General features: G+C 39.8%; 1 protein-coding gene across 1 annotated transcript in view; it reads left to right on the forward strand.

The window, feature by feature from the left end:
- Positions 1-15,881, forward strand: part of LOC126249302 (Down syndrome cell adhesion molecule homolog) — a 266,023-nt gene extending 250,142 nt beyond the window's left edge. The window contains exon 7 of the mRNA XM_049950956.1: positions 15,746-15,881. Within this exon, the coding sequence (XP_049806913.1) occupies positions 15,746-15,881 (136 nt within the window). The remainder of the gene's footprint in view (positions 1-15,745) is intronic.
- Positions 15,882-16,165: the final 284 nt, after the last annotated feature.

Below are 16,165 nucleotides of genomic sequence, written 5' to 3' on the forward strand. Positions count from 1 at the left end.
ATTACTTGCATTTGGGAGCAGTGAAGTTTCAATCCCAATGTGCCCTTCCTCCTTTAGATTTTTCATGCTTTCCCTAAACTGAATAAACCAAAATCCTGTGCGGTCCTTTAAAAATAATACAGTCATTTTTCTTTTCAGTTCTTGCCCAGTCCTGTAGTCCATCTCTAATAACAATGTTGTTAGTTATATGTCAGATTCAAATCTATTTTCTTCATTGTGACTAAACAAATAAATGAAGTGACGCCCATTTCATTAAAAGTCACTTCTTTTGACTTCTGATCAGATAATCCAAGTCACTGACAAATATTTAGGCATGGGTAAATAAGAATGTTATACAAACCCGTTTACAGAATATTACCTTTCAGTGTACCATTCTATTACATAACAGTCACATTATGTCACGAATATGTAATTAGTTACTTTTATTGTCAGAGGAAAATATAGATTCACTGACTGCAAAGCTAATTAAAATTTTTAAAACAACCATATCACTGTTCAAGCATTTACTAAAATCTAAAAAGAATTAAAAATGATTAGTTAAAGTAACACTGAAACAGTCCTGTATCTCACAGCAGTATGGATAAAAACGACTCAGAGTGGTGATTTTAGTACCCGAATTGCCCATAAAATAGAAGTTTTACATCATAGCTCACATTTAGAATTTGCATTTTCCATCTAAGCCTAATCAGGTTTTTCAACACCAGGCAGAAATATTATTGATGCTCATTCTGTTTTTTGTACTCCATCCATAGGTTGAACACTTTATCGGCCACAAGATTTCGGATATAATTCTCGAGATTGTTAGGTATCCACATTCTGTAGGCATGATCAGGCGTCGATTTTTAGCTCACGTGAAGGGAAGATGTGCTGCGGCGCCCATCCAGGCACCGGCAGTAGGCTAGGTGAAGGCTGAAGCAACGCTATGTAGAACGCTGCTGATGTTGACTCGGCAGCAGCAGAGGCGGAGGCAGCTGGCGGTCAAGGCCCCATGACTCGGCCTATGTTGCAGGCTGCAGTTGTATTACTGGGTAGTAGGAAGCTCCAAACTACAAGCCTAAGAGAATTAGCGGCGGCTGCCAAAGAAGGACAGCTGCCTAGTCATCTAGTAGGTGGTGGAGGTTAAGTGTACCCATCCATCTGCTCGATTGGATGATGCGTGGCAGCCATCCAGTTACTGTTCCCACCAGCTCAATTATCTGGACACAGTTCTCACTCAACACCCACCGTATCTGGTTTCTACAAGACCATCGTAAAACAGAGGATGACCGGTGTTTAGGTGATGTTGTCAGCCGTGTTGTATTTACTGCAGCAGACACTAAAAGTGTGTCATGCGAGATCGTAGCACTCCTCCATTATTCATAAAACTTGCTTCACAAATTCAGTGTCTTAGCTTGTTTCAGAGACTGTATATGTCCTAGAAATAGACACTAGGTTATCTGCTATACTCTTGGATTCCATTTGGGAGTTTTGTCCATAATTCTTCCACTCATTTGCTTGTATTAAAAATTTACATTGATCGATAATCCAGTCACCGAACTTTGTTCCTTCACGCCTTCACGAGTGATAACATCGTTGCTATGGACCCGTAGGCGAAAGGATGATGAGGGCACGATTTGGATGACTTTCCACCTGTGGCAGATGTAAGCTTGGTCAGCAGCGATTAGTACTAAGAAGGGAGGCGATGAAGAGGTTCCCTGCACAATAATCTGGTGCTGGTAGCCCTTGCGATATTGGTGCACATGCTGAAATAATTGTTCGATTCTGATTTGGTAGCTAGCAGCTATTAATTCGTCCAGGAAAGAAAGAACATTAGGTTCTAGGATGGTGTTTAGGTAGGTCAGATTTTCAGTGGCCAAGATTTTAAAGGAAAGATAAGAAAGGAAGAGCAGGAAATTGATTGTTTTCACTCTTCTGGTCCCCGTCAAGGCCGAAATTCACACTCAGTATCTTCCCACATCTACTGACATCAATGCATACAGTATATAGAGTCACTTGTGGCTACAGTGGAATTTTCTTCCTTCGATGTATCGTTCTTCTTCGCTCTACCACTTCCTCCTCACTTCTGGTGTGGCTGCTGGTACCTAACTGTGTCAGAACTTCTGGGGTGCCTTTGGAACGTCGAATGCACTCCACATGTGCAACAGTGTTTCGGGCTGGAAGCTGCTATTTTACATTAACGGGAGATGTCATTTACACTACCAAATAGGAACCCTGATATCAAGTGACAAACGTATTTCTTGTTCCTATAGTTAGCATTACCAGCTGACCAATGCGGAATTTTGGAAGTGCAGCTTTCCTTCATAATACGTCTTCCTGACGTTCTAGAGTTTTAATGTCTACCTAACGAATTTGGCGTCACACTGTTGTTAACCTCGTCGCAGATCCATGGACAGCTGAAACATACTCCTCGTGAGGCTTGATGAACTCAAAATGTGAAGTCATTCTTTGTCCATAAACGACCACGTAGGTCGAAACTCAACTCGACGCCTTGACCAGGCATGGGTTTGAAACTGAAACTTGTTTTGGAAGTTCTAATTTTTAATGTGATAATGGCGTTAGGTGAAACGACATTATAAATAACGACATATATTACGCCATCTAGACAGTTTATTTCATAAAATAACTGATTCCCATCAATCTCTTGCAAATACGATACACTGAGTGCACTGAATATCGCACCTTGTCCAGTCTCTCATTCTCGCCATAGATTCCACTACGCACAAAGTACTGTCTGGTGAACCCACTGCTATGTCTGCCCTGACTAGTTTTCATATATCTTGCGGTACTTTATCCCGCGAGTCGATTATAAGAGACCGTTCACGTAGTTTACATAGCAGCCCCTGGGCTAGGGGAGTGCCTTGCGGCTGTTTGGTATTTTCGGCAGCATTATCTAAACGGAATAGTTCGCCATACAGCTTTACTACGTGTCATTCAGAGAGACTTCTTTTGTGATGTTTCAGAGAATCTGGTCCACGAAAGACGTTTTAGCTGTTGCCAACTTGAGGAAACATTTCCATGAAAGCTTGGAAGTCTTTCCTCCCGTTCTGTAGTTCACTAATGGAGCGAGTGCACTTTACCTCCGCCCGCCACACTCAGTTTACAACGAGAAGAGCCCATATTTCTTACTCTAAGTACATCTTGACTTGTCACAAATACCTACAACTCCGTACTGAACATAAAGTTGCATAGTGTTCCTCTTACAGCGCCGGTCATGCGATCCTCCACAACTGATTCAACACAGGTTCCCTGTGCTTATTTCGTTTTAGTTTTTTTAGCTCCATGTTAAATAACCACAATGTACGGTATCTCTTTTTTTTCATTTACCCAGACGTGTTTTGACAACTGTGTGTCATCTTCTGTGGGCCCCGAATCGTTTCTGTTCAATATCATAAATGTTTCGTGCTTGTTTTTCTATCTTAGGTATAAGTCTGTTGTACTGTATGTTAACCGGGGGCCTAGAAACGACGGAGAGGCTCCGTCCCCGCCGCAGCCGCAGTCCACGACGCAGCCACGACGACTACCGCAGTCCACTTCACCCATCCGCCGGCCCACACCGAACCACCCTTTTAGGGTTATTGTGCGGTTCGGCCCAAAGTGGACCCCCATGCCCCCCGCCCCCCCCCCCCCCCCCGCACACCGGAACGTCGCATACCAGACGAGTGTAACCCCTATGATTGTGTGGTAGAGTAATGGTGGTGTACAATGGCGTTGTACGCGTACGTGGAGAACTTGTTTGCGCAACAATCGCCGACATAGTGTAGCTGAGGCGGAATAAGGGGAACAAGGCCGCATTCGCCGAGGCAGATGGAAAACCGCCTAAAAACCATCCACAGACTGGCCGGCTCATAGGACCTCGACGCAAGTCCGCCGGGCGCATTCGTGTCCGGGACCAGGCGCTCCTTCCCAATCCGGAAAGTCGTGCGTTAGATCGCACGGATAACAGGGCGGGCAGGTATAAGTCTAAGAACTATAACGTACGCATTTTGTTTTATCTGTTTAGAGTGTTCACCTTCAGTGTAATTCCATGGGAACAGTCAAAATAAATTCATCAAAATGAAAAATAAAAACACTTTAAACAAAATGCACATGTTACAGTTTTTAGGCCTAAAACAGGAAAACAACCATGAACTTTTTGTTTTACAGGCACAAATCGACACCCACAGAATATGACACATATGTGTCGAAACAGGTCTGGGTAAATAAAAAGAAAGCACATGGGGAAGGAATGAGATTCTCGTGGTACATAACGTTTGCTTGTGTCCCCCATTAACCTTAATCAAGCTATATGCTAGAGTTTCTCGTCGTTCCATCCTCCTGCCTTTTCAGTCGGTGTTGTCCACAAAAGCCATAACATATAGTGCAGACTTACTCGAAAAATGAGCAGATAATGTGGCATTGCTAGTATATGGAATGGAGAAGGAAACTGTAGGAGAAAACCGTTCCCTTCTATCTTTCCAGAACCTTTCCAGTTCTTTACATAATTCAGTATTATCTATTCGCCTGTGGGCAACCTAATCAAGTAACGCTGGATTGCCTCCTGGATAGTCATCTTCTCATTCTTAGCACATGACACCATTTTGCTTACAGTATGCCAGCATGTGAAGAAAAAGGAAAACTAGCAAGATGATTTCAATAAAAAGTAGAAACATGACTACAAGCCCATACAACATTCCCAACTGGCACTTATTTGCATATTCCTGATGTATACTACCGTTGAATTATTGCTGCTGAAGTTGTCATTGCTCTTCCTTGTCAGTGGTGTCATTGACATCTGATGACACTTCCACGTGTACACCACACAATACTGTTACCAAATGTAAAAGATATTAGTATAATGCCATACCTCCTACCATATGTGACATCCCACTTCTGTGAGCAAATGTAGAATTCAGGTTTACTGTGGTTGCTACTGAGGAGTGTGGAGACGTGGTTCTGCCCTCAGAATGGTGTGCATGCTTCCTGTCCAGGTGCTCCAGGTTCAAGTGGTGGCTGTGGAGGTCAGAAATCAGATAGCAATATGTCAACAACTGTGTTGAACTCTTTTTTAACTACAGTATTTGAGATAAATTAACAATGTACTGGTAGGCATCGCATCCTGTGGTCATATATAGGCAATGAACTTTGGCTCATGCAAAGCAAGGCTGTAAGGCTGCACTGCAGTCAGTGCACGGGTCTGGTCAACAGCAGTAGACTAGGTGGTGGCCGAAACAACGTTGCTAATGCTGACTCAGCGGGGGCATGGGTGTTTGGCGCTCAAGCCCCACAGCGTGACTTACGCTGCAGGCTTTGATTGTAATACTGGACAGTGTGGAGCTCCAAATCACGGACTGCAGTGAGTGAGTGGTGGCTAGCAATGAGCGATGGATGACCAGTGGATGTTGTGCGATTATTGGAACCCACATAAGCTTAATCAGACGATGCACGGCAGCTGCCCAGTTACTGTAGGCACCAGCTCGATCATGGATGGCTAGATGGGTTCTGCTAAACAGAGTATATTTGTTGGGTTGCTGCTGGTGACAGTGTCATGAAGCAATGTTACAAATGCTGATTTGACATCCTGCATATCTAATTGCTGCAAAGCAATCATAATACAGACAACGACCAGTGATGCCATCAACAGTGAAGTAACTCTCACAGGATGTGTTAAAGGTGTGTTGTGTTGGGCCAGAGCAGTATCGCATTATGAATCTTCGACAGCGATAGCAATAAAGGAATTTCTCCTTTGGATATAAAAAATCGCTGAGGAATCATCAAACTCAGCAAGAAACCACACAGTGGGATATTCAATTGCAGTGGTAGGAGATCCTGAATGATAGACTGTGAAAGAAAAGAGAAGCTTAGGAGAGGCTCCGTGTAACAACTTCAGTTCCTCTTCTTCCTTTGTTGTTGTTACCTATTTTTTCAGTATTCCCTCATTTTCTCCTAATGAAGTCTCTTCCTTTCTCTTGTCCATGTTGTTCCCGTTTTTTTTATTTCTTCTGCTTTGAAAGCCTTCCAGATTTAGTATTTTATTTTTAAAACGGTTTCTTTCTGCTATTTCTGATTCTTTGATATTGTTTCTTTCTAGATCTTTCCTTACTTCTGTAATCCATGCTAGTGTCGATTTCTTCTTCCAGAAATATAGGAGTATTTGTTTTGTCATCTATTTCCACCCATTCGTTTGGCCATTACTTCAGATAGTTTCTCTATATCTTTGTAGATCTCCTCATTACTTCTTATTTTCCAACCATCTGCAGTTTTTATTGCACCCATTATTTTTCTAATAATCCTTCTTTCCAGTACCTCTAGTTTATCTTATAGTTCATCTTCATCGTTAGGCATTCAGATCCATATAAACATTCTGGTCGTACCACTATGGTGTTGTGTTTTAGTTTTGTTTTTCTAGATATTCATTTCTTGTTGCAAATATTTTTGGTGAAACCATATGCTCTTTCCATTTTGTTAATTCTTACATCTATTGCAGATTTTTCTAGTCCATTCTGTTGTATAGTTTCTTCAATATATTTAAATTTATTTACTCGCTGTATTTCAGCTATTTGTGTTTCTATGAATTTTGGCGCATTTTTTTATAATTGACATGAATTTTGTTTTTTCAGCTGAAATTTTGAGACCAGTTCTGTTTGCTATCTTTTCTAGGTTTATTTGAAAAACTGCTACTGTCAGGTTTTCTGAAAGTACTGCAAAATCATCCGCAAAAGCCAAGCAGTTTACCATAATTCTATTTGTTTCCCTTCCCAGAGTTATTGGTTCAATTTTGTGACTTTTTAGCTCCGAATTCCAGATCCTTACAATTTTTTCTGCAGTGCAATTAAACAGTAAAGTTGATAAATCATCACCTTGTCTAACGCTAGTTTTTATTTCAAATGGCTGAGATACTTCTCCCATAAATTTGACTTTAGATATTGCACCTGTTAGTGTTTCACGAATTATATTTGCTAATTTTGATTTAACCCCAAATTCTCTAATGACTTTATCTTTTGTTTCTCTGTCTATACATTCAAATGCTTTCTAGAAATCAATAAATGACACTATTATTGGTTTGTTCGTTAACTTTCTATGGCGAATTTTTACTTTAAGTTAAAAATTTGTTCTGCACAGGATCTTCACTTTCGAAAACCTCCGTGAAATTCTCCCAGTTGTTTGTCTAAAGTATCTACCACTCTGTTCAGGAGAATTTTTGATAATATTTTGTATGCCACTGGCAGAAGTGACACTCCTCTGTAATTACTGACGTTTTGTTTGTCTCCCTTTTTATGTAGCGGGTGCATTAATGCTGTTTTCCATTCAATTGGAATCTTTTCAGTGTTATTATTGTTACATTCGGCTTTTATTATTATTAGTAGTATTATTGTTATTATTATCACCTTTTCTCCTTTCATTTCTGCCTTCAAACAATTACATGAAAATTTCAGTTCTTCACATTCTCGGTTTTCTCTTCCTTTCCCTCCAGTATTTCTTCATCATTTTGTTGTGTTACCTTCCCCTCTCCAGACCTCATTTAATACTTTCTTTCTTTCCATCTGTGTCTTTGAATCCTTCCATTTGCAACTTTATTGTTAAACTGTTCGTACATGTTGTTTTACCTCCTCTTATATTGCTTCTTTGTTAATCTATCTCAACATGCTGAAACAAGCATGCAGTTGTGTGGAATCTGCAAAAGGTATTCAAGGATCTGTTTAGTTATCTGTTGTTATCCAGTCTGTACAAATAAAAGACGAGTATCAGTGTCCCCTTCCTTTTTTACATTCTGATATACTGTTCTTCAGCAATACGGTACTTTTTAATTTCTAGTATCCTGTCATTTGTAGTGGATCCATAATTTTCTGTTTTTCCTTCCCATCCAACTTTTAATTATATATCATATTTTTCGCCCCAGCTGTATTGGTGAAATTTTATGTTGTGCCAGTTTTTCATTCTACGACCTTTCAATGTACAATAGAACGCAACTGAAAAGGGTCGGACAACCGTCACGTTGCCTCACTGAAGTATTTACACTGTGTAACGTGATTAAAGGATCACTTATTTGAAACCTTATAATTGTTGATATTTTCTTGTTGTAAACATTGTTCGTCATATTAGGTTGGTGCGTAAGTTCGAAGCGTTTTTATTTTGTGTGATGGTATTCCAGTTTCTGTGGGTTTATTTATCGATTGTCTTTTTTTTATTTGTAGTTCACTGTTCCTATTTGAGTTTGCATATTGTCATTTTGTCATCTGGAGATACCGAGTCGAGCTGTGGGCGCTAGAAAACCGAGTGCCAAGTGCAGAAATCGGAAAATTTCTGACATATTCTTCTGTTTAAGTTCAGTAGAGACGTGACAGCTGCGAAGACAGCCAGAAACATTTGCGCGATGTATGGGGATAATGCCATTGGACAGAGCATGGCAAGAAAATGGTTTTCTCGGTTTAAAGAGGATCGTTTGTGACATTAGTGACTCTCCACCTTCAGGAAGACCTTCAGGTTTTGATGATCCACAATGATCCACATTAGTGTACTCAAGAAGTACCGTAGCAAGTATAATGAACTGTGATTATTTCACCATCGTGCAACATTTGTATGCAGTGGGGGAGGTTAAAAAATTGTGTGTATGGGTACTGCATGCTCTAAGCCAAAATCACAAAAATCAGCTGGTGGCCATATGTGCATCTCCTCTTGATTGTCGTCAATTTGCTCGTGAACAACGCCAACCATTCCTATCCTGTTTTGCTACTGGTGACAATATATGATGTCTTTATGCCAACACAAGGAAAATAAATGAATGGTTGAGCCCAAACAAAGCAGCAACTCCTCATACAAAGACTTACTGCATCCACAAAAGATGATGTTATGCATCTGATGGAACAGCAACGGTGTGGTGTATTATGAATTGCTTCCCTGGGGTGTAACCATCGCGGCTGACACTAACTGTCAACAGCTGAGACGTCTTGAAGACACAACAACGAGTAGGAAGGATGCGTGAAGTGACGCTACTACACAATAACGCCCGCCCGCATTTTGTTAGACTGACAAAAAACACTATACAGGAGTCGGGTTGGGAAATCATTCCACACCTACATTACTCACCTGATCTTGCGCTCTCAGTTTTTCATCTTTTCTGGTCTCTGTTGAACAACCTTCAAGGAACTTCCTTTCAGGGTGAAAATGTGCTCCGAACGTGGCTCATTGTGTTCTTCGCCCAAAACCATGTGATTTCTACAATTGCGGAATCGAAAAGTTACTTGGGTCTTGGCAGAGCGTTGTAAATATTGAAGGGGAATGTATAATTTATGACTAAAGTCTCTGTAACATGTATCTGTTGTGTTTATTAAACGTGCGGTAAAACACTACGAACTTATGCACCAACCCAATATCGAAGCTCCTTTCCATCATGTAGATCGTTTCCTCTATAGCAGTTGTTTCCATACCATTTTCTTGGATTATTTCTACCAGGTATTTCATTTTTGTTTTTACTTTTTCTTTTTGATCACTATATGTTATTAAAAACATTTGATAATAGTTTTTTGTTTTATGCAGTCATTCTTAAACTTTTTGTGTTATTTACTACCTCCACATCTCTGAGACTGCCTAGAACTACAGAAAAAAATTTAGCTTTCTGGCATGCCAGACAATTTTCTTGAACACCTCTGTTCTTTCGCCCCAGCTGTATTGGTGAAATTTTATGTTGTGCCAGTTTTTCATTCTACGACCTTTCAATGTACAATAGAACGCAACTGAAAAGGGTCGGACAACCGTCACGTTGCCTCACTGAAGTATTTACACTGTGTAACGTGATTAAAGGATCACTTATTTGAAACCTTATAATTGTTGATATTTGTCTCAAAGGTGCCTACAACCTTCCTCTGTAGTGGTGCTAGTGCAAAAGCATGGCGCTCAACAATGTCGCCCTCTGGCTTGACGACGCTTCAAATAGAAAGATGTCGACACACGCACAAGAAAAACCACAGCTCAGAATTTCATCAAGGATGTAAAATGGGTTAATTTCTCCACGATTCTGCCCAACGACACCGCGGACAAGTCACACCATGGGAAATTCGTCGCTCCTCCTCTTACTTACAGTCAACGCCTTCTTTTGATGCCTCTGTGATGGAGGTCAGAACAGCGACGCCCAGCGTTCCAATCACGCGATTTTCCTATGTGTGACTGAGGAAAACATTTCAGACGCACCGCCGCTAAGAATCGACACTAAAAGGCTCCAGGGTGTAGCATAATGGACGCCAATGAAATCGCTCCTTCCGTTCAGGTCTTGATTCCCACACATTTCGCGGTCGAAAACGACAGTTCGCAGTGCGGTGAGCAACAGGACTACATTCTTGACAATCTTTGACGCTGCTGACACCCGGCTGACGTTTCAAATCTTCTCTAAAGACATCTTGGACCAACAAACCTATTGGACTTGAAACCTATAATATAGTCCCAGGAAGAGTATCAAGTGGTTGCCTACCTGCATATACCTAAGACTAATTGCAGGTTTTCTCTGTAAAGAGGCACTTTTCAATTTCACAGTAATTATGAGTTGGTGCCAACGAAGATGTTGCCAGACATGGAGCGTCTTAGATGGACCCTTTGTCGTTTTATTCAAACGTGTATCAAAGTCGCACCGCTCTGTGATCACGACACAGGAGGGCTGAAAAAAATGCAAGCACTCTTTGCCGCTTCAGATCACGTTGATATTTCGTAAAATGGTTATTAATGGCCCCTCGTGGCCGCATGTTGTACTCCAGACCAAAAGTTGTGGTCACACTGCACAGCAAAAGGGTGCGTTCACGTTCAGTGGCGTTGCTCTCCAACGATGTCCTTAGAGAAGGGTTGAATCCTCCGTCGGGTGTCAGCAGTGTGCAACATTGTGAAGAATGTCGTCCTGTTGCTCGACGCGCTGCAAACTGTCGTTTTCGACCGCGAAATGTGTGGGAATCAACGCCTGAAGGGAAGCAGTTGTTTCATTGACGCCGCTTATGCCACCCCGTGAGGCTTTCCGTGTCGACTCTGAGCGGCGGTGTGTCTGAAATTTTTCCTTCGGGCACCCATAAGAAAATCGCGAGTTTTCAACGCGGGGTGCAGCAGATCTAACCTTCATCGCAGAGGCGTCAATAAAATGGGTGAAATGTGGGTAAGAAGGTGTGCGACGACCTTCCTACCGTGTGACACTTCCACAGTGGCATTGGGGAGATTTGTGGTGAAATTTGCTGCAAACGTGACATCAGTAATTCGCCTTACACCTCACATCAACTTCTGGGCTCTGGCCTTTTTTCCGCATGTGTCGACAATTTGCCGTTTGAAGCGTCGGCGAGCCCGAGGACGACGTCGCAAGGTGCCGGTTTTTGCACGTTACGGAGGAAGGTTGTAGGCATCTTTGCGCCAAAATTCAAATTTATACGTCGCAATGGGAAATAATTATGAATTTGCGAAAAACTGATCTTTAATTCTGTTGTTCAGTGTATTTTGATGTTCATCCATAATTTTTATTTTTCAAGTTGCATCTTTGATGCTTGATAACAGTTTTAACAGAAAATGCACAGATTACTATATATGTGGTGGCCCTGTCAAAATAATCAAAAACGTTTTTAAAATCAATGAATTTTGCAACTGTATCCTTAATGTTTAGTAATATGTAATGAATTATGGATTTTAAATTTCCAAATCCTCTCTTATAGTCACTAAAATGATAGTCGAGTGAGGACTGTTCAACGAAGTTCTTTGAACTCGCCCTCGAGTGTTCATTATACTCTTCTTTGTTGAATAAATTGTTCATAGAGTTCACTCTTTCCTGGACATTTTCATATTTTCTATGTGTTCGTTCTGTCAGTGTTTCTCTACATAGTTCATTCTACTATTCTTTTTTCTTTCTTTTAAATTTTGGAGGGAGTAAAGTAAACAACAAATCACCATATTGATGAATCATTGATAGGCACATACACATAACCGAGAACATTTTGAATAATAACCGTGGCCGCTCACGTAAATAATTCATTTAACGACGAGTTTCGTTGCTTAGAAGCCACATCGTCGGGTTAGATATGTTGAATGATGGCATTAAACTTGCGACATGAATGGGATCAAACATTCCTTGTCTATGAATAAGTGACGCAATTGTTGGGTAAGCAGAAAGCATAGGTCCGTGATTCCTCATGCATGCCATGAACCAAGAAAAGCTTGAGGAATCGTGGATCCATGCTTTCTCGATATCTGACAAATCGCTGATTGCATCGATTATTCATAGACAAGGAATGTTCTGTCCCGTCCATGTCACAAGTTTACTGTCATGATTTAACATACCTAACCTGATGATGTGACTTCAAAGCTATAAACCGTAGTTAAATCAATTATTTACAAGATATCCCAAGTGCTGATTGTTCAAGGTGTCTACTAATGGCTGCAACTGTCCATGATGAGCAGTCTGTAACTGAGAACATTGCTGAGCTTTTGGATGAATCCTTCTTCTTCAGATCTAACAGAATACACTTACACATACGTGAATACACACAGCTGTACTGTCCCAGCCAACTAGATTGTGATGGCACTGCAGAATGACTGGGGTGAGGGATTGTGTCAGGTTGAGAAAGCAAGGGCATAAAGTGGGCTGGCAGTGAGAGGAAGGCTTGAGGAATAGTTGCTAACAGCTGAGAGGGAGATGCAGCAAGTGTGCAGGATAGAAATGTGGCACTGGTGAGCTCACTCTGAAGCAGGCAGATGGAATCGTGTTTCATTCACACTTGCATGTGTAGGACTGCACTGTAAAGGGGAGGCAGAATAGTGGAAGAGAGATTATGTCAAGAGAAGGGTGGAAGTAGCTGTGGGACAAGGGTTAGTGAAGACAGGCCAGAAACGAGGCTAGAAACGAGTGTTGAGGGAAGGACCCAGATGGCATGGAATGTGTAGCAGCTATTGAATTATAGCATGTTGTACTTAGCAGGAAGTTTCACCACTAGGTGGTCATATCTGTCCTTGACCACAGTTTGGCACTAGCCGTTCATTTGGGTGTACAGCTCGTTCTTGATTGTGTCCACATAAAAGGACATACAAGTGTTGCAGCAGAGCTGGTATATGACAGGACTGCCTTCACGCATGGGCCTGCCTATAATGGAATAGAATAATCCTGTGGCAGGACTGGAGTAGGACATGATGGGTGAATACATGCTTTCTGTGACCCCTGTAGCAGTGTATTTTCAGTATGAGTGGAATAAAGACGCACTAGGATATTTCTTAGATTTTGGAAGGGTGAAAAGGACTGCGGATAGGATGTTCCTCAATTCGTGGCACAATGACAAGTATTTGAAACCAAGATTTCTACACACCCATTAATGATGATGTAACCTGAAACTGCTTTGGAAGACATCCAACTCTTAGATTTTGTACCCTGTTTATTCAAGAAGGTCGGCATTATTTTCAGAGTAGAGGTTTTACAGAGAGTGTTTAATTATGTGCCATTTTTCTGATTACTTTTGTGTACTGGGTAGCCTCCTACTAATTTTTAAAAGGTTTGTCTGTGCCTTTATACTCACTTAAATTACCAAGTAATATTAGATATAGCATTTTGGTATATTGGCTCATTTGTTTTCCAGAAGGTCACGGGATTCTTTAATTGTATTTATGTTTTTCTTGTTATCTTCATTTTTTTGAGAATGACAGTTAATGAAGATGTACCTCTTATTTTTTGCATGTTGCAGTTAGAAGGAATATTCTTGTAGAACTACATATGAATTCTGTTACATTATCAATCACTCTTTTATGAACAGAAAAATCAGTATCTAAAACCAGAATTATTTTCATAATATTAATCATTGGTTTGCCTTTAAAATTTCTGTAGTGTTTGGCTTCTGTTAATTTCTAAGCTAAAACTTTTTTCTTGAACAGCTAGAGCTCAGATTTCATTTTTTTCTGAGTATTTCCAGTTCTCTTTGCTTACTAACATTTGGATAGTTTGGAATTTACATTCAAAATGCTAGAAAAAGGTTTTCCTTATGAAGAGTGTTCAATAAGTAACAACAATTTTTTGTAATAGCAGGTTGGTTTTATTTAATATTCCATTGCACCATTCTTTTGGCTACAAAAGCTATTTTTCAACATATTCTCAATTCACTACGATGGCATTATGTCACCTTACTGGCAGGGCCAAATATGCAATTAGACTGTTAATATGAAATGATATTTCTTTTTGATTTATTCCACTAGTGTTTTCCACCCATTTTCCTTTTGTATTTCTCTTCCACCTCAGAATCTGTGGACCAGGTGTCACTCTAACCCTCAGCTGTGGCACTTACAGGATACTACCATTAGGAGCCAGCTCGGCCCAGGTTTCTTTACAAAGTTTTATTTCTCAACCAACCAAACCCCCCCCCCACCTCCCCCCCTCCCACCCCCCACCCCCCTGTCATCACTCTCCCTCCCAAACCCATCCTTGTTGTTCTTCATCTCTTGCAAGTTGAATCCTTGAGCTTGTAGCTGGCAATGGTATAATTCATCATCATTATAATTATTGGTATGGGATGAGATGACTGTTCCCTCTTCTGTTGCCATATTAATATTAATGTTATTATTAATTTGAAATGAGATAATGTAGATTGTGATCATTTTAGTCATTTCTTCCCCTATTTATTCCTTTACTTAGAAATTTTATTTATTGTTTGTGAACATTTTCAATATTCTTCTAACCCATGATGCATAAATTTTTGCCTTGGAATTCATGAAATACAATTAATTTTATGAAGACTGTTCCTAAACAATGGAAGTTCTTTAATATATTATTTCTGGGGAATATACATATTGTTTTATTTTTCCATTTATAATGTGTGTCTGGCCATTTCCAATTTTTGGAAGTAGATAAGGTATATTTTTAAGAAGCTGTTGATATGTATCTTTGAAAGCATTGTACTTCTGACGATAAAATAGTGTAACACATTAAATGAATCTACGAGAAACTGTTATGTAGAAGATTATTTAGGCAGCTACTCAAGAAAGTAAGTTCAAAAATGAAAGTGGTAATATGTTAGAATAATGTTTGAAACCCTATGCCAGTTTCATTTTTGTTTTTTTAAAGAAGTAAGTCTTAGAGCTGTAGATGATCTTAAGAAGGGAAAACAGGAAGAGAAAAACATAGTAGACTGACAATGATTTGCAATCCATTGAAGAGTGTGTGCCTATAATACATTATCAGGGATGACAACATTTATTTTAATAACTCAGTGCACTTGTGTTTTGGTTATTATTTGACAAATACTTGAGTGTCACCTAAATTATCCCTCATAAATGTATGGCAGATAATGTATTGTAGTTTTCTTCACTTTTATACTTATTACTTTCTCTTCTCCTCCCCATTGCTTTCATTCCTCCTTTCACCATTTAACACCATTATTCACTAGACCTTTTATTACTTTTTTCTTTCATTTTTGAATTAACTTCATCCAGTCATCCTTATGTATCACTGTATTCATCTGCGACTGTAATATGTTTTCATTTATGATATCATCTGCAACTGTAATATGTTTTCGTTTATGATATCATTATTTACAACACTGTCTTATCTTGTATGGCAGGTAACTTTTATTTCTCATGTCCCTCTCTTTAAAAACCACTGTTGGGATTGTTACATTTTCTTAGACTTCTTGCTCTTATTTTTGAAGGCAGAAGCTTCCATTTTCTAAACTTGTTTGTGCCATGAATAGACTTTATATATCTGAACTACAGTTTCATAAGTATTAGTATTATGTTATAAGATCATTTGCTAACAGATATAACTCTGTTGTTACAGAATGATGCAAAATGGAAGCCTTATTATTTATGACACTCATCCTGAGGATTCTGGTTATTACCTGTGTCAGGTCTCAAATGGCATTGGAGTGGGACTCAGCAAAGTCATCTATCTCACTGTTCATGGCAAGTACTAAATTCAAAGAATTTGCATGTTTCATTGGAATTATGTTTTATAAAGGAAATAGGGACAGGCATTGTAAACTGGTAAAATGTATGTCACAAACTTTGTACTTCTTTTCTTAGCATTAGTTATTATAAATATGTATGTAATGAAACAGTACAGTGTTGAAAACCTTGGCAATTCAGGAACTGTTGTGAACTAAGTCAAACTACTCAGTGCCTCCAAGGTGTCAAAGGTACAGAGATTTCTAGGGTTTAGTTATTCTAATAGGAAAAAGTAAACTGCAGAATTGTAGAG

This window comes from Schistocerca nitens, chromosome 3, assembly GCF_023898315.1.
Source record: "Schistocerca nitens isolate TAMUIC-IGC-003100 chromosome 3, iqSchNite1.1, whole genome shotgun sequence".
Taxonomy (NCBI): domain Eukaryota; kingdom Metazoa; phylum Arthropoda; class Insecta; order Orthoptera; family Acrididae; genus Schistocerca; species Schistocerca nitens.